Genomic DNA, 20,691 nt, shown 5'->3' with positions numbered 1-20,691 from the left:
AGGCATGAGGGATGAGAGATTTGATGAAGACGAGGCTAAACTTGAAGCCATGAGAAACATGACCAAGATGGGGGTGAACTTTCGATCACTAAGACACGCAATGAACGTACGATATAAACAATATGAACTTGTCCATAATACACACACATAGAAAGGCACACAATTTAACATAGTTCGGTCTAACATGACCTATGTCTACGATGAACCCTCACACTCTCTATTTCACGTAGAAATCATTTATATAGGCACCAAGAGTACATCCAAGATTATGTAGGACTCTACAATTTTCAATTACCTTGGAGTTCTTATTGATTTGGTTTCCTATATTAGATTCACAATCAATAGAAGGCCTTTTTGAAGAGAAGTTCTTGACATTAGAAGGAGAAGCCACATTAAGAGACGTCTTGGGCTTTTTAGATCCTTCTTGGATTTGCACAAAACCTTGAAAGTCATCTCAACAAGAGGTGCCTTTGATGTGATCCTCTCTTAATTTATTAGTAAACTGTACAAGGTGGATGAGTAATGACAAATCATGGGTATTTGGATAGAGCAAAAAAATTGATCCAGAGAATTTTCTCTCCTCACCTGTTCCAACCCAGCCACATAGGATTATCTTGGGTTGACCCACCCGTTGAAAGGGTTGACTTTTTCCCTGTAGGAGTCTACCCTTCTGATACAAGGGTCGGCCCTCGGGGACAACAAAATAGGTTCAACAAAAAAGGGTTGACTCCTAAACTGTAAGAGTTGACTCTCAGACAAACTGAATCTAATTTCCTTATTCCAGGAATCTGAAACACAAAAAATCTTGCATTCCCAATATCTTAAACTCTTCTCCAACACATCCAAGGGCAACAAACAATCCCCAAAATGCTCTAACAAGAATCTTTAACCGAAAACATAAATTACATCGCTTCTGAAACATAAATATGATCAGATTTGCAAGAATATACATATAATGCATTTTCCCCCTTAAACATTGATCTTCAAAACATGCCCTAGCCAGACAACATATTTAAACCTCTTTTAATCTGTTTCAGAACAGAATTCCAATGCATGATTTCATAGTACATTAAGATCCCATCAAATAGAAAAGATCATAATTCATTCTATAGGCAAAAATCCCCAAAATAAAACATGGAAACACATGATTCATCATGCTATTGTTTTATTGATTGATTCATACACAACAGAAATTTCCTAAATCATGCATACTCATCCCCATATGCTGCACACTGTCAAGGGAAACAAGGAGTAGAGGACCATACTTGAAAATCGTTCAAGATTATGCACAATCCATGGGATATGACCATCCTTCAAGCTTCAAACCTACCAAAATGAACCCATGCTAATAGAAAGAGCTCCACTACCGCAGCTCTATGGTACATCTCTTCCATTGCGGGAGAGAAGAGGGCTCACGATGAAGGTGAGCAAGAGAGAGACACAAGAGAGATCAATGTACCGAGAGAGGTAGGATTGAGAGAGGATCAAAGGATATTTTGCAAGGGAAGAAGAGACATTAAAGGAAGGTTTGGGGTAAATAAAACCCTAACAAAGTCATGATGAGCCTATTAACAAATGGCTTAAGAGGGGATGTCGTGGAGGGTTTAAAGCAATACAAGGGGAGGGCCTTGCCAAAACCATGTACTTTTGGTTCTTGGGTCTGGGTTAGGGTTGGATCCAACGTTTGCGTCCAATCCCAAACCCGTGTCAGTCGTTTCTAAAAATCATGGTCGACTCTCCATAGAGAGGGTAGAGCCTCGAGCCCTAATTTTCCAAGATTTGTGAACAGGGGTCGACTCTTTCTTAATAGGGGCCGACTCCCCAAGCCCCAACAAGGCGGTTAGCCCCCGAAACATGTTAGGAGAGGTACGAACTCATTTCAACTCTGATTTTATGGAAATAAAAACTGGTCTTCGAAATTTCAATACAAACATTACCATAAACTCCAAAATCATAAAATGTCTTCCAAAATTCCTATCATGTTCTATTTGATAAATTCCATACATCCCTCTTGCTCAAAAAGTAAGATTCTACCTTTGGATTAAATCGGATACAATCCAAACCCATATGGACCGCTTTACGATCCAAATGCTAAAATCCAAAGCAAAGGTTTTCAGACAATAAATAAATTCACATTATTAATAGAGGTCCAAAAATCTGGGGTGTTATAGTACATATCTATGCCCACTGATAGCCGCACTTCACATCAGGCTTCCTTACAAATTTGATCCAAGAGTTGCCTCCCATCACTAGGGGTGTCAACGAGCCTGGTTTACCCGGACCCAACCCAAACCAAACCCTATAGGGTCCAGGTATGGTGATAAATAAGAAGACCCGGTTTAAGACCCAGGTCCGGATCCAAAGGTCCAATTAATACATGGACCCGAGTATACTTTGTGAAATTTTATACCAGACCCGGACCCGGACCCGGACCCGACCCGAGTTTCAATTAAGACCCGCAATTTTTAATGTAAAAATGATAAAAATTATGGTTTTACCATGTATGATCCGGGTTTGGTTCATGTAGTTCTTATCGGGTCTGGGTATGGGTAATCTTATAGTGAACCCAATTAAACCCGGGCCCGGACTCGATACCATACCCAAAAATCTGGTCCAAGTCTGGTTCCACCTGGGTCCATACCAAACCTGACCGTTGACACCCCTAATCACAACCAATAGTCAATGATGATTTAGAAATGGGTTCTGAAGCACCCGTTATCAAATGGGTCCAGATTATCTAAACATAGGATCCAGACCCATGCGTTCATGAAGACAGTTCAGTCATTCTTCTCTCTACAAGTTGATGTTTATGGGCCACAAGCAAATCCAGACTTGGAACAGGTTTGGGTTACATAAATGGATAGGGGTTGCTTTTGAACCTGTATACAAGATATATAATATGTTAGGATTCATTATGGACTGGATCCAATTGGCTCAAGTTAAAACTTAAATCATGTTGAGTTTGGATGTTCATGTCCAAGAACGGTATCATTTGGTCCAAGAAAATCGATTTGGAATTATTGAGAGGCAGTTGGATTCAATCTTTCTTGATCTCGTTTGAGTATTGATTTGGGTTTGGAATAGGTTAAAATGGAGGTCCACTTAGATTGGGTTCAGTTTGTTATATTTCCGATCGAATACAAACTGAACCCAATCTAAGTTTGGACAAGGGAGACCAATCCCTCCATTTGCAAAATTCTTGAGCAATATGGGAACTGACAGAGTGTACTCTTACCATTGTCATACCTTGTGTACAATTCTGCATGTAATTGTAAATTCAGGATAAGTTTTATGAAAACATATACCATAGATTGTGTCCTAAATGCACCAATCAGTATCGTCAAGCATGGGGTCGGTGGACTACTAAGGGTCTAATTGGTAAGGAGGCAAGCCCAAATTAAGTGACCCGTCTCGTCATTAAAAAGAAAATGAGAGAGATAGAGAGAGAATTAATCATAATATATAGGTGACTGCAGTTTTACGTACAATCTATTTTTATCACTTCCATGGCTTTCATTGATCTGATGGGTCATATGGCTGACTTGTGTTAATAATCCCCGAATCCAAACATTTGGGCATGTAGGGTGGTGGAGGCAACATACTCGTTTCATTTGTTGGGCCATCCCTCACTATAAAAACTGTAGACATTCCCCAAGTATAATGCCGATCAAAGTGGCAATGCAGCAGCCAAACACCTGTGAACAAACATATAAGAAAATATAAGCAGTCTACTCAGCCCATAATCTGCAAATTCATCTAATGCTGGTTAGAAATTTTTAAAACATAATTTAAGCAAGAAGCACACAAGTAAAACGCCCTAATCTAACATGAGTTAATTTTTTTTAAAGAAACTAACATGAGTTCACATTCAGATTCATATGAAAGTTGGCTTGTAGCATTCTCAGATTATAATAATAATAATAATAATAATAATAATAATAATAATAATAATAATCCATGCACTCCTATGTTGGTTTCAGCCCTTAAGGATGGAAAAGTCTAACATGTAAGGAAACTTGGGGGCTTTTCCATCATAGGCTGAAACAAACACCATCAGGCAACCCATAGGAAAAGATTATGTTGGCAGCATGGGCCTTTCCCCTTTTCACGTGATTTTTTACTCACATTTCTCAATGTGAAAACTATTTCCTATTACCCAAATAATTTTGTTGCAACAATAGCATAAGAAGGTTTGATTCTACCATACTATTGCATGACAATTGGTTTATTTTTATTGTGATTCTAACATGGATGCGGCGGCCAGTACGCAGGATACGGCCATTTCCATGAAGCATTCAATATGATTAGTATACAAGAGGACACGATACGGGGCCCGAATTGGAGTATCCGTGTGACACACATTGTGAGTATTACTAGACAAAATAATGGAATGGAAAGAGAATTAAGGTGATACCTGGGTTGTTTGCTCTAAACCTCATAGCAGCCCAACCACTATATGGAACTGCAACAGTGTTCTCCTTCGGAGGATCAACCAAATTGTAATTCAACGGGTCCTTCTCGGGATCAAAGTTTCCGAGGCCTCTTCCAACCACATAGAAATCATACCCATGTAGATGCATTGGATGATTAATTGCTTGAAGCACTGTGGTCCCTTGATACACAACCTCAACTGTTTCATTATAATTCAACACCTTCACTCTTGTACCAATCTCAGGATATCGAAGCTCATCGGGCAAAGAATCAGCCGTAAAATTGTACATATATGGTGGAAAGCTTGGAAAATCACTAGTGTAAATATTCTTGATGCTTTGATAGTAGGCTTCTAGAATGTCCATTGGTGGATTATCAAATGATACATTGTTCATGCTGGAAGAAAACCTTGTTCCTTCTATACCTTTGCAGCTATCATTTGGGCAATGTTGAATGTTCATTGATACTGTAAAGACGAACCTTGAGTCGACTTCCTTTGGAACATCAACAGGGTGATCCTCGGATGTCAGACTTCGCTCTTGAATTACATATTCAAATGCTGCTGCAGTATCGATAGGTCCAGGAAGATATGGAAATGAGGGTGAGGATTGAGTAGTGTTATAGCCTTGATATTCAATAATTGCTGTGGTTACGGTGGTATCAAAATACGTTGTTTCACTAGTAGCAATGTATGGACCGAGACCCATATAATAAAGACCCTTTTGTTGGTTGGCTTGCACAAGAACATCAATTGTTTGTCCCGGGTATATCGCAACAAATTCTCTGTCGAAAGGCTTAAGATAGGATCCATCTCTACCAACAACCGTAAGTGTATGATTTGCGATTGCGAAGAAGTGCCCACTGGTCATTGCACCATTGACAATGCGAAGAAGGTATGTTTTGCCATACTCAAATAGAAATCTACTTGTTCCTGCAACGAAGGAAAGGATTAGGGAGGATGTTATGTTAGTTATTATTGCTGGGAGAAAATGCTTTCAAAAGCTTAATAACAGGAAGAAAATCAGCAATTTTGAATGAATAAATTCAGTCAATCCATCTGCATTTAACTTATAAAAGAGGCTTATCTTCTGCTTCAAATGGAGTACATTTGATTACTTCATATAGGAAAAAAGAAAAAGACATACTAAAAAACAAACTGACATAATGTGTCCGCAACTTGCAGCAAAACTGTGTCATAATGTGTTGGGAACTAACAAAAGTGTCATAATGAGTACAAGATTCTTACCTGCTTTAGAGCATGGGTGTTGGTCGCCTGGTTGGCCGTTTATGGTGAACGCATCAGATTTGTTAAAGTCTCCACCAGTTGATATTTTCTCGTGGAGCATGGCCATCACATCGATTATCCACCATTCACCTAAAGCAAGAAAATATTAACATGCTAATTTTATTAATAACATAAAACTATCTTTTTACTGTTCTTATATAAATGAAAACGTTACAATAACTTTTGAAATATGAACACACTCTTATGGTTATATTTAATTGACAAAAACATTCCAATAAGCCTAAAAGCAGATCTCCCGAGAGAGAGAGAGAGAGAGAGAGAGAGAGAGAGAGAGAGAGAGAGAGAGAGAGACTAATGGGGCATAAATACAAATGTTATGTGAAAGGAGAGATGATGAGTGGAGTGAGCTTACTTATGACCACAACGTACTCCTTGTAGGGCTTAGGGAATGGGTAGATGGCTCCAACTTTTGGGTAGACGACCACGGCACCGTGGACTGTCCAGCGTGTCCAGTCACTATGAGCATGATACCAAATGGTCCCTTCTTCTGAGGTGAAGCGCAAATCGTGTGTGAAATTCCCTCCCGATTGAATCCCGCACATGGTGATGTATTCTGGGCCATCTGACCAAGGATTCCTCGGGTTTAACAATCCATGCCTGCGTTTCCCAAAATTTGAATCTTTATATTTAAAATGAAACTAGTTATACTAATATAAACTGCATTCAAATTGCAAACAGGCATGATAATTTTTGAAATACACCCGCCCAGATCGCCTGAGTGGCAGCGGGCTTTGGGGAGGAGGTGCTGACCCCTTCGTCCCAGGTTCAACTCCCACTGGTTGTGCTGGTGCCTTTAACTGGTGGGCTACATAAGGGATCGAGTGTCGGTGACCCCACATGGGGTTTATGTTGCAGAGGACAGGCCCCTTAAGTGACCTAGTTCTCGGCAAGGTTTCCTCATCATAAAAACAACGATAATTGTTTAAATATATTTAGTAATTGTATTTTTTAGTTCAATTCATGATTTAAAGCAAATGAATAATGGAAATTCAGCCCATACATTCAGATCTCCTTGACACTGCATAACTAACTAATAAGATGTTAGTCCTTGAAAAAAAACAAATGTTTGACTTTAAACCAAACTCGCCAAACTTTTGGTACACCTATCTGCTCCAAAGCTCTCTCTCTCTCTCAACAAACCATGTATATCATAATCACAAATACTCATCAGGTATGATTCATAAAGTACGTGTGTGTATGTCTGCAGTGAGAAAAGGAGATCGCAAAAAGTAGGCAATTTACCAGTGGATAGTGATGGGGAAATGAGCTTGGTTGTATACATTAACTATCAACCTATCGCCTCTGTTTACATACAAAGTTGGTCCAGGGAACTGCCCATTGACTGTCAAGATGTCCTTACTTTCACAGAGTCTTGTGAATGTGGTCGGAGCCACCTGTAAAAAACAGAGCATCATGTCAAGTTATATGTACTGCTGTTGAATATGGCAAGAACAGGAGGCTTAATTAGTTCAATCAATCAAATTCCTGTTTGTAAACTACTCCCCTAAGTTCCTATCACCTGAAACATGGCCATTTTCATTCTGCGCGCCATGGTTTTCTACCCGAAATCAGTGGCGCATATATTTGGCAGCAGGTAAAAAACAATGCGGCAGTGGGACATGGCATTGCTCCACGACTAAAAAGGTGATCTCAAAAAATCAAATGGGGAGACTTGGTTCTCTCAGTGTAGTCACCAAATGATGAGATCGTGGATGGGATATGAGAGGGCTTACAACGAAGTCACGGTGGTGAGTTTTTGATAAGGCCTGCAACGGTAGTGAACACCAGAGAAGCTGCACTAGCAGAAATGCCTTGTGGAGGTCCACGTCCATATTGGTTGCCAATGAATGCTGTCCCAATTGCAGTGCAAGGGGTTAATAGATTCCCCTATATATAAGCAGTGCATCAATATCAATTGTCTAGAAATCTTTTGGTTTATTTTTTAGGGAAGGTAAAATTCACTAGAAATCAGAATAGGAATGTCCTTTTTTACTGCTAATAAGACATTTGGGCTGGCTTTTTCTTCCCATGGAGTTAGGTGGAGGTTTAGATGTGGCAAAACACCAGTACACCACCCATTCTCAAGAATATGACTTGAAGGTAGGGCTGGTAAACGAGCCAAAAGAACCAAACAGGGAATGTTGGGGCTCGCCTTTATATACCAGTAGATTGAGCTCATGACTTAGTTCATGTTCGATTTTAGCCAAGCCAAGCTCAAGCTTAATTCATCTATAAATGATAACGCTGAACACGAACTGGCTCGTATAAAACATTTCATATTATTTATATAGAATATATATTTTATATATTACACTTAATAGTTTATATTTTATGTATATGTTTGCCATGCATCCTTCTCTTTGTATATGTATTTTATGCATTCTTCATTTTAAACACTTAATATATATATATATATATATATATATATATATATATATATATATATATTATACATTAAAAAATATATATTTTATCTATACAAGCTCTTTCGAGTTGACACGAGCTCGACTCGTTAAGCTACATGAGCAGCTCATGGCTCGGCAAGCCTGTTGCCCCATTTCACAAATGTGAGAAAATATGGCTCGGCAAGCTTTGAAGTCTTCGATACAGGTCGACTATCCTAAAAAAAAAAACTAAAAACAAGAAGGGAAAAAAAGTATGGTGGTGAGCAGGTGATGTTTCATTTGAATTTTGGTATGTTCCACGTAAATATTGGCTCGATTAGTACTTTCTTTATCCGACAAGCATTTAGGCCTTTTCATTAGGTGCCTGTGCAAATATGAATACACCACCAATGAGGTCCCATGTGGTAAGTGGGGTCCTGTGCCAAGCTGCCCTCATGCCACATGCAGCTTAAGAGATATCTGGTAGGGGGTCTGCCTAACCAGCCCTATTTTAAGGTCACAAACTCGTTCAATATATTTAAAAGCGAAATTACTAAAATGATTTGAATTTGCCCTGAAATGTATAATTTTAGATTTAGTTTTTTTCTATGGTTCATATGTGATAAAATTTTTGTTTGGTAAGTACACGTCTCCTGTGGTGGGACGTTTCAGGTTCAAATCCCAGTGGTATGTTGAATAATGTGATACATTTTTATTTTGATTAATCACGTTATTTTTGCCGATCATGACACTACTCGAGGAATTATCGAGGTCGATTTTGGCACAATGGTTGGTACGCCACTATCCCTTTTCAAATTCAAACTTAAATTCTTGCTATGACCGACTCGAATCTGTGGCTGAGCCAACTTGGACCAACATCACCTAAAAATGCATAAACCAATTAGTCTGGTAAGTACAACTTGGCTATTTGGCAAAGCTTGGGCAGAAGATTATTTTGATTCCATTAGATAGTGGTACAGGTTGCCCTCAGTTGGCATCAAATTGACAAACTCAATTTAATTAAAATTGACTCGGAGTAGCATTTGTTAATGCGAAATAACCATTCTCAGAATGCTGAGTTTGGAGTGATGTAGAAGACAAAGCAATCTCTCTCTCTCTCTCTCTCTCTCTCTGAAATCAGAATAGGAATGTCCTTTTTTTTAGGTAAGGTAAAATTCACTAGAAATCAGAATAGGAATGTCCTTTTTGTACCGCTAATATGACATTTGGGCTGGCTTTTTCTTCCCATTGAGTTAGGTGGAGGTTTAGATGTGGCAAAACACCAGAAAACCACCCATTCTCAAGAATATGACTTGAAGGTAGGGCTGGTAAACGAGCCAAAAGAACCAAACAGGGCATGTTGGGGCTCGCCTTTATCTACCAGTAGATTGAGCTCATGACTTAGTTCATGTTCGATTTTAGCCAAGCCAAGCTCAAGCTTAATTCATCTATAAATGATAACGCTGAACACGAACTGGCTCGTATAAAACATTTCATATTATTTATATAGAATATATATTTTATATATTACACTTAATAGTTTATATTTTATGTATATGTTTGCCATGCATCCTTTTCTTTGTATATGTATTTTATGCATTCTTCATTTTAAACACTTAATATATATATATATATATATATAAATATGCAGCAACACCGGAACATTATTCAGTTTGTATATGGCTGAAAATGGTCAAACTATTTTCTACTTTTTTGGTTCTTATATTGACGTCTGGCCATTTTGAGGCCACCCACTGGTTGGACTGCTACCAATTGACAGAGATGGTAACATACCAACCATTTCAAGACGACGGGTGGCTGGAAAAAGGTTGTCTCCTTTTTTATCTTTTTTTGTTTTTTATCAATTTATTTTAATAAAAACTTGAAAAATCTAATTGAAAAAATGATCATACTGTTCTAAAATAGGACATTTTCAGAAATGCCTACCAATTCGTCAAAATCCTTTTCATATCCAAATTTTTGATTCTCAACATTTTTAAGATATTTTTAACCTTCACACAAGCAAACCTGCTGAATGTTCATGTGATATATATGTACGTTGTTCGAAGTTTGCAAGATCTCAATAACAAGAAGATTCACATGAAGATTTTGTCGACCTTATAAAATTCATATAAAAAATTTGCAAACATAACTAAATTGAATCCCAAAATAAGATATCCACATATGAAATGCGCAGATCTTATGAGATTTGTAAGTTTGATACGAACCTTTTAAAATTTAAAAGTTTAAGATCGGCAGCTTTACTCCATACATTTGCAGATGGCTTGGCTTTCGTGCAAACAACATGCAAACCTTCTTTAACTAAAAAATAACATAAAATAAGGATATACATGTGCAGATATATGGCATGTCATTAACAAGTATTATATGTGAACTTCCTTTTAATACATTATAAAAGAATGTCTTAAGGTTATTTTATCAATGTTCTTACCTTTGCATGTTTTCTTATTCGAGCTTAGCATGTTCATGCTAAACATTTGTAGACGTCATGACTTGGGAACCTCCTTCATATGTGTGAACCTTTTGACCTCAATTGTGGATATACTAAACATTTGCATATTCAGCATGCAAACTTATCAAGTTTGCAAATATTCTCGTTACCTTTTTGCGAATCTCCCGACCATCATGTGTTACATTTGCACAACTTCATACACATTAAATGCGACTTTGCGTATAAAAGTCAAGTTTCTTTGCAAGGGTTTTGTGGTCCTCAACCTTAGTTTTTTCTACGAGTTTTTGATGATTTTTTTCAGTTACGAAGGATTTTTCTTGCTTGAGTTCCATCATACGACATTTGCAGCACATTATCGGTGAGATTTTTAGCATCCGACACATCATTGAATGCATCCAAGTAACACTGAACGAAAACCTAGTCCACCGTTACTTCCATCCTTATATATATATATATATATATATATATATATATAGAGAGAGAGAGAGAGAGAGAGAGAGAGAGAGAGTAATGGGTAGGTGCAAAATGTTAGGTATTAAATGATACATGTTAAATGAGTGTTTCAGGGTTTTTTCATGATCTATGTACTTGATTTTATAGGGATCACCTCTTGAAGTGTTTGATTCCGACACATGGGTGGATTTTTATAAGGTTTGAAAAATCAATGGTCCAAGATCTTTATAAATTTGTTAAGCTCCAAATATCATTTTTTCATCAAAAACACATAATACAAGCGTGGATTTCTCATCAATCGACCATGCCCAACACATTTATGGGGTCAGAACTGTGAAAAAAAACATCGAAAAGGCAAAAAAATCCATTTAGCATGTATCAAATCCGCACCTACACATTTTTCTCTTTATATATATATATATATATATATATATATACTACCAACAACCGGCTAAAAAATGGCTAGAATGGTACCATCCTAGTCAGGCAGTACCACGTCGGCCATTATCTGGCTGACCGATCAACCAGAAATGGCCAGCATTGACTTGAAAAGGGCAGATGAAGAGAGGGCAACACCCTCCGAAAAAGCAGTTTTTTACGTGAAAAGAACTGCCTGAGATAGTTTTTTTGCTTAACCAGGTTCATTGGTTTGGCAAAACCAAGTTTTTTGGGATCCAAACAGGTCCAAGATCTTGGTTTTGGTATCTTAAGGCTTTCACCAAAAACCAAGTTATAAACCTGGGTTTTAGGTGTCACCTAACAAGCTCTATATAGAGATGGCAGTGAACCAGGGTGGAGGTGGGGGACAAAATCTCCACCCCCACCCGTTTCAAACATTTACCCTCCATCCCTGCCTCCATTCACACACGGGTTTTGATTTTAACCTCCATCCCCGGTTTATTCTCCATTTCATGACCTCCATCCCCAATCCAAACAGGGCGAGGGGGGGAGGGCATTCATCCCCGTTTCTCCGGTCCTTCTGCTGTCAGAGGAAGGAGAGATTTGAGAAAGGTTTTATGTTAGAGTTAGGACTATATATATATATATGTGATTTTATAATATGCATAAGGGTATAATAATAATTTTTTTAATAGGGATCGGGGATTGGGTAGGGCAAGGGCAAAAGTAAGTCCATCCCCGCCTCCATCCCTGCACAGTTTTTGATTTTGATCTTCATCCCTGGTCCATTGCCCGTTTCATATCCTCCATCCTCGATACAAATGGGGCAGGGCGGGGCCGTTTCTCTCCGGTCCTCTGCATCCCTAGCCCTGTACCTTTTTTTGTGTTTTGTTTTCTTTCTTCGGAGATAATGGCTAGAGCGCTGATCAGTATACTACACAAGATGATATCTTCTTTGAATAATTTTTTTTTTCACTCAGAAATTAAGAAAAAGATCAACTAATGGAAGCATGTCTGTCCTTGTGGCAAAAGGGCAAAACTCACTGGCTAAATGTGATTTGGAATCTATAGCTGAGATGGGCGTTTATGAAGTTTATGCATTTGAAGAACTGGCAGCTGCCAAATCCATAATTTAGTGTAAATTCAAAGGCCAAAGGGCCTCACTTCCCATCCCAAATGCATAAACTTCCAGCCCAGCGCGCCGGGATTCCAAATAGAACCACCAAGGTAATTTGAACAAGATTTTACCCACCAAATGAATAAACGCCCATCCCAGCACCAAGATGCCAAACAGGCCCTAGGTGATTCATTTATGTTGATGAGACCCGTCACAAGCAAAATGAATCTCAAGAGCGTCCTAATTAACTTTGAAATATAGTTACCGTACACTCTGCATTGGGCGCAGGGCTCATTTGCTTGGAGGATCAAGCCTCGGTTACTTGCGGTTCTTCACCCAACACACTAAACTAAAAAAGGGTCACCCAACAGTCAAAATTAATAGAGAAGGTTGGTGGTGTGTTCATATTTGCACAGGCACTTGATAATGAAAAGGCCTAACTGCTTATCGGAAAAGGAAGTATTAATCGAACCAATATTTAAGTGGGACATACCAAAATTCAAATGAAACATCACCACCATACTTTGTTTTTTCGTTTTGTTTTTCTATATTTTTTTTTAGATAGTCGAGCCGTATCCAAGACTTTTAAAACTTTAGTTATATATATATATACATATATATATATATATATATATATATAATGATGAAGAAAAACCCTCACTGAGAATCGGGTCACATGGTGTGTCTGCCTCCCTGTGAGGTAAAACTCTCGATCGAGGACACGACCACCCAGCCCAAGACTTTTAGACCTCTAACTACAATTTGCTTTTAAGACACGTTCCATTTCGATTAGAAACCAAATGATAGGGTGGACAATGTGATTTGGAATCACTTGAGAAGTGAGTAAAATGGGAATTGGGATACATGGATCGCCTAAAAAGTGTCTGCTTATGAGACATAGGCCAATCACACGACAGTACAATGATTGGATCTCGTTCAGTAAAATGGCTCCAAATGTGTTCACTGCCCCCATTTTCTCACATTTGAAAAATGGGCAACCGATTCATGAGTAGCTCATTTACTTTAAATGAGTTGAGCCCAAAACTGGAGAGGGTGTTGCCTGTTCTCCTCGAACACGCACCGTAGCTACAGTGCATGTTCGGGGGTCCCGACTGAGCGTCGCGTGGTGCTCAGTCAGGTGTACGGTGGTGCCGTACATCGCCGTACAGCCCGCAGGCTGGCATACGATAGTGTACGACGACATCATACACTCGACTGAGTGCAACACGGCGCTCAGTCGGGACCCCGAACACGCACTGTAGCTACAATGCATGTTCGTGGGGTGCACATATAACCTGCCCCGCCAAAACAGGGTGTTTGGCTTCAGAGAGCTCGTATAGATAAATATATACACTATAAGAAAACATGTCATCACCAACCAAAAAAATAGCGATAATAAATTATCATCGTCAATAATAATTTAATCCCGATAACATATAATATCATAGTAAAAACTTCTATTACCGGCAATATTTTATTGCCGCTCTTATAATGTCATAATAAAGTTTCTTATCCAAATGGCTTGAGATGAAGTCTCACATAGATCAATGAATTCTACCTCCATGATATTAGCAACAGTTATAGACTGTTTTTTGCTTCTCCATGAAATGACACTACCTACTAGTAGAAAGATGTATCCAGTAGTGAACTTTTTATTATCGAGACATCCTCCCAAGTCTGCATCAAATTATCCAATGACCTCTAGGTAGTCAACTTTTCTGTAGGTCAACATATAGTCTTTCATTTCTTGCAAATAACACATGACCTTTTTCGTTGCCTTATAGTGCATAATACCTAGATTAGACTGATATCTACCAATCATTCTCACAACAAATGCATATGGGACAGTTGCCATATGAGCTTTTTCATTATCATTTTAAGGATAATCATTTAGGCTCAATTTATCCTTTTTTACTATGGGTGCCAAATCAGGAGAACAATTCTTCATTCAATATCTTTTAGGAACCCTAAGGATATATGATTTTTGAGGGAGGACAAGGACACTCTTAGTTCTATCACTATGGATCTCAATTTTAAACACATATACGGCTTCACCCATGTCCTTCATGTTAAAATGACAAGAAAGAAAGTCTTTTGTCTCATATAGTATGCTCAAATAATTAGTTGCAAGAAAAATATCATCAACATATAAAACCAAAATTATGAAGTTACTCCTACTAGCCTTAAGGTATACACACTGATCAACAATGTTTTCAATGAACCCAAAGTTCAAAATTACCTGATTGAACATTTTATACCACTGGCGGGAGGCTTGTTTAAGTCCATAAATTAACTCTATCAATTTGCCAACTAAATTATTTGAGTCATTTACACTGAAACAAAGAGGTTGCATATATACCTCATCTTTTAGATCTCATTCAAGAAAACAGTTTTCACATCCATTTGATGTAGCTCTAAATCAAAATAAGCTACGAGGGTCATGATTATCTTCAATGATTCCTTAGTTGAGACAGGAGAAAAAGTCTCATTATAATCAATGCCCTCCGTCTGTGTAAAACTCTTTGCAACGAGCCTAGCCTTATACCTCTCAACTTGACCTTTGGAGTCTGTCTTGGTCTTAAAGATCCACTTACAACCAATAGGTCTTACTCCATCAGGTCGAGATACAAGATACCACACTTGGTTTTTTGTCATAGAGTCAAGTTCTTCTTTCATGTCATTAATCCAATGTGTCGATCTTTCACTTTCAATGGTTTGTGCAAAGATGAAGAGATCATCATCAATGCATATGAAATCATTGGGCTCTTGCAAATATACCACATAGTCTGGATAAATAGCAAATTTTTTGGTCCTCAAAGACCTTCATACAGGTGGTTCAAAATGAACCTCTATATCCTGTTGTTGTATATCTTCATCAACAAGTTCCATTTGGGATTGATGTTCATTGTCCTTCGCAGGTATGAAACATGAATCTTCCATTTTTTCAAATTTGAAACTTTGAGATGCATCTATCCTAATAGAACTATTTTCAAGAAATCTTGTTTTATTTGTTTTCATTATCTGTAGTGTATGAGATGAACAATAAAACCAAAATTCCTTTGATATTTTTAGATAACCAATGAATAATTCACTAGTCATCCTTGGATCAAAGGCTTTTATATGTGGGTTATACAATTTAGCTTCAGCTACACATCCCTATATACACATATATGACAAACAAGATTTCCTACCAATTCATAGCTTGCAAGGAATCTTTTAGATAACCTTCGTAGAAATCTTATTCAAAATATGCACTGTTGTCCTAAGATCTTCACCCCACAAGGTCAAATAAAATTTAAGTGATTCAAAATTGCTCGAACCATTTCTTTAATTACACGGTTTCTTCTTTTAGCGACACCATTCTGGTAAGCACTACTAAACATGGTATATTGAGGTACAATACCTTTTTCTTTTAAAAACAATACTAATGACCCTTCCTTTTGTCCCATCTTAGTGAAACGACCAAAATATTCACCACCTTTATCAGACCTAACTACTTTAATAACTTCACTGATTTGTTTCTCTACTTCTTTCTTGAAGTTCTTAAAAACCTGAAAGATTTCAAAAAATTTAAATAATAAGTAGAGATATATATACCATGAGTAATCGTCTATAAAGATGATAAAATATTTTTTACTTGTATAATACAGGAAAAAAGACTCACAAATATCTGTATGCACGATCTTCAATTTTTCATTGCTGTGTTTGGCATCTTTCTTATATGTGTTAGGCTGCTTAGCCTTTATGCAGTCAACACATGGTTTTGTATCTGTGAAATCAAGGGATCCAAGAATTTTTTCTTTCATAAGTCATTGGACTCTCTCTTTCGAAATGTATCCTAACCTTCGATGCCAAAACAAATATGATTGATCCTCCTTTATGCCACATTAATTGTCAATCATTGTTTTAGAAAAAGTATAAGATTTTTGAATTTAGAATTTGGTTTTCAAATGATACAAACCATCATATGCATATGCAGAACCTACAAGAATATAATTTTTAACAATAATAAGCATGAAGTTTTCAAATTTAAAAACAAAACCAAACTTATTAAGTTTTAAAATTAAAATAAGGTCTTGACTATAGGATGAAACATAAAATGTATTGACCAAATCCAAAATGAATCCTGACTCCAACACAACTCTGTAGGTCCCAACGTTCTTGACATGCAAACACATCTTATTTCTTGGGAAGATGCTTCTTTCATGCTATGTTGGTTCTCTTTTGTTCAAAAATGCTTGTAAATAGTTGATAATGTGAATCGTGGCATCAGAATCAATCCACCAACTATGTAATAAAACATAGATCAAATTGTACTCATGAGAAACAAATGACTTATTACCTTTGTTCTCGAGCTATTTCTTATGCTTCAGGCATTCTACTTTCTTACCCGTTAACATACCAGCTCTTCAGCGTATGCATATATTTGAGGTCCATGAGGTGATCACTGTTAGGAAAAAGCAGAGGCTCCATAATACAAAAGTAAAAGTTCTCCAACAAATGCTTCTTTGCACGTGCACAATGGATGTAAAGGTGCGAGGTTGAAAGGCTTGTTTGAGATCTTCAAGCATGATGTGAGGATACTGATTTTGTGTGTCCCAGTATGAATGACCAAACAAGGAAGACAAGAACTTTGTAGAATTCATGGTACTGCGACTTATCATAAAACCATCTAAAGGATACAGGGAAGGAAAATAAAACAGTCCTAGAAGGCAAATTTTTTCATCAAGGGTGATGGTCATTTCTCCGAAAGAGACCTAAAAAGAGTTCGTGTGAGGGTTCTAGCATTCTATGAGGGCAGAAAGAAGTGCACCATTGATGGGCATCTTCGATAACTGGCAGACAAGAAAAATTTCAAAATCCTTGAAGAACTGTTGGTGAAATGTTTGAAGTTTGGTATACCATTCATCAAACCAATGAGGAGTTGTGATCACTCCTTGTATCCACGATCGGTCTGTAGAAGAAAAGCATAAAAGGGCTATAAGACGATAACCAAAAAAAGAAAGAGAAAATATCTTTTTTACCAATCGCCCATGAAGAATATGGTGGTGAGCATGGATTTAATGATGATTGGTAACAAAAATATCATTCTTCTTAAGAGTGACAATGACTGCAGGTGAGTCCATGTCAAAACTCAGGGATTTTGATGCACTATTGTTAAAAAACTAGACGCTCAAAGAAAATATATAAGGTAAGAAATCCACTCCTACTGAAAGTCTAATACCTCGGCAGGCCCACACCAAGAAAAATTGTTTTCCTACGACATTACATTCTTAGATGGCCGTCTAGTATGGGACGACATTCCTGGACTGTCGTCCAGTTTGGGGGACGACATTCCATGACCGTCATTCCACTTGAGGATGACAAGCGGCATGTCTGAGTCGACCTCCTACTGATTGCCTCCAATTCCTAGAAAGAGGCATTTCCCTTGTTATCCCAGGCTTTTTTTTTTTTTTTCAAAAACACTGGGCCGACATCATTCGATGAGACCAATCATGGTCTTGATGACCCAATTTTCTTCGAAAAACATTGGCCCAACCTTGTTCAGCAAGACCAAAATGGTCCCCAAAAGTCAGTGATTTTCAAACTGGGCTGTCCTCATTCGGCGAGACCAATCACAGTCTCAACAACCCAGTTTTCCTTTAAAAACACTGGTCCGACATCGTTCGATGCGACCCAAATGGTCCCCTAAACCCAATAATTTTCAAACTAGCGCAACCTTATTCGACAAAACCAATCATTGTCTCGGTGACCCAATTTTCCTTTAAAAACATTGGCCCGACCTCGTTCGGTGGGACCCAAATGGTCCTTAAAACCCAGTGGTTTTCAAACTGGCATGACCTTGTTGGTGGAGACCAATCATGGTCTCGATGACCCAGTTTTCCTCTAAAAACACTAGCCTGACCACGTTTGGAGAGACCCAAATGGTATTTAAAACACAGTGGTTTTCAAACTGGCCCGACCACATTTGACGAGACCAATCACAGTCTTGGTGACCTAGATTTCCTCCAAAAACACTGCCTCGATCTCGTTCGGCAGGACCCAAATGGTCTTCAAAATCCAGTGATTTTCAAACTAGCCTGACCTCATTTGGTGAGAATAAGTATGGTCCCAACAACCCAGTCGTGTTTAAAAAATTTGGCATGTCTATTTCTTTGTCATAAATCGAATCATATTCGGTTAATAACAAAGAAGGGCATCTGTATACACCAAAATTTTTATGATGCTCGATTACTGACATCTTTTGAAATGTGTTTTCAGTTACCCAGAAGGAATCACATATCCCTCAAACTTGGATGGCGAAGGAGATTTGGCCATCTATTTTGATGATGGTTCACTAGACTATCGTCTGTAATGGGATGGCAGAACGAACCACTGTTCAATATTGGGGATGGCACAATTGCTTCATCGTTCATTGTAACGTATGTGTGGATAAGCCATTTGGCTTATCCCTATCCCTTTCTAACCGCATTGCACATTTTTCATCGCGGAAAGTCTCCTCTTGGATGAGCTTCCTTTCGATAGGACACTCTTTAATGAGTTTTATCTCCATGTAGGGATAAACTCAGATCCACTAGGATTGGATTCAGATCCAAAGAAATTTCGTGACTCATATCCCATTCTGGGTCCTATAAATAGGGGTTGGCCCCTAGGAACTAGGCATCTAAATTTTTTTTGTCTAAGCTTTGATACTAGAGAGAATAAGTCTGAGCCACTTCATATCATCCTCTCTCAAATTAGCCTACTTGTGGCAAAGTACTGGCAAGACGACAACCATTTTCATCCCTATGCAGGAGCATCCCAAGGATCAAGGAAGAGCTTAAAAGCTTAACGAGTCTCCAAACCCCAAAAAGATGATTTTCTGATCATTCATTTTATTTCAAGTTTTATCATTTTAAAGAATGGGTACTTATACACTATTAATCTTCATTGCATACTCGAGTGTTTCGATGGTGCAATTTGAGCTACAGAGATCAAAAAACTTGCCTAGATTCTACCTTCTTGTCATGCGAAGGATGTTCGAGGCTCTCATATGGTGTCCCCAATAATTTAAAAAGGATTTCATCGAATCCTGTTATTTACCATTCAAAAAATTTATAAACAATGCTACTACCGCGAAAAGGGGGATTAAGCTCCTACTTGTACTAGCTATTTTTGACAGGTATAGGTCTACAAACATAATAAATCATACACTCTCAACCCGCGCAACATCCACTAAGCTGCAACACATCCTCCACCTTAGTTGGTGCTTCCTTGCGAATCCACCATGCAACAACACTCCACCCAAGGCTGCAACTTAACAAACTGCAATGCCATTCAAAACTCCACCATGCTGCTCCACGAAGAAGAAGATGGATGGGAAGAGAAGATTTCACTTTAGTAGCTCCAACAATAGAAGAAGAGTGAGAGGGAGAGAGTTCAAATGAAAAAGAGAAGGGAAAGAGATGAGAGATGGCAATTCGTGAAAGGGGTTGAGAGAGAGAGATGTTGGGTTACTTAAAAAGAAAAGAACTGGGTTGAGTCGAATCCTGGATTGTATCCACTAAGACCCAATCTAAAATCGAACTAGAAAGGGCTCTTTGGGCCCTAATTAGCTTTTTATTAGGTTAACTAGGTCTAAATCCTAGTTAGATTAACATATCCCTCAACGAGCTCAACCACTTTGGTGGTCTCTGCATACCCTGGCAGGTTTGACCTACTGGGGTTGGTTGAATTGGGTGGCAGCTCAATCCCCAAAAGGTTAAAAATGGCCTTGCATGCCACTCAGTCCCTCAAACCCATTCTAACCCTTGGTTATCTTTAGAATTAACCAACATGCCACTCAGTCAAACTGAAAGTGGTCAACTATGACCATCATGCAGTTGAATGGCTTGGTCAATACAAAATTGGATGACAATGTCCTTCGGATCCAAAATACCCTTGAAACTCTCCTGAATTAACCAAAATATGCATAGAACTTGTTGGGCTCGCTCCAAACTCAAATCAACTCCGTGTTCAATGAAACAAAAATTGTTCTCTTCGAAATTTTGATACGAAAGCAATTAGAACTTGAATTTCATGAATAATGGCTCCAAATTTAATTATCCATAAATTACAGAAACATCAAAAAATGTTGAATAATGCAAAT

At 38.1% G+C, this 20,691-nt stretch overlaps 1 protein-coding gene across 1 annotated transcript in view; it reads right to left on the bottom strand.

Annotated features, from left to right (window-relative positions):
- The window catches only part of LOC149831141 (laccase-14-like), a 40,947-nt gene that overhangs the window by 5,135 nt on the left and 15,121 nt on the right, over positions 1-20,691 (bottom strand). Inside the window, exons 4-9 of the mRNA XM_090012946.1 lie at positions 7,523-7,587; positions 6,980-7,131; positions 6,090-6,334; positions 5,678-5,806; positions 4,415-5,362; positions 3,570-3,695 (exon numbers count right to left, since the gene is read on the bottom strand). Of these exons, the coding sequence (XP_089869072.1) occupies positions 3,570-3,695; positions 4,415-5,362; positions 5,678-5,806; positions 6,090-6,334; positions 6,980-7,131; positions 7,523-7,587 (1,665 nt within the window). The remainder of the gene's footprint in view (positions 1-3,569; positions 3,696-4,414; positions 5,363-5,677; positions 5,807-6,089; positions 6,335-6,979; positions 7,132-7,522; positions 7,588-20,691) is intronic.

Source organism: Nuphar pumila, chromosome 7, assembly GCF_984573655.1.
Source record: "Nuphar pumila chromosome 7, dmNupPumi1.hap1.1, whole genome shotgun sequence".
Lineage (NCBI taxonomy): Eukaryota > Viridiplantae > Streptophyta > Magnoliopsida > Nymphaeales > Nymphaeaceae > Nuphar > Nuphar pumila.
Note: the sequence above shows the minus strand (reverse complement) of the source record. Positions and strands in the feature narration are given on the sequence as shown.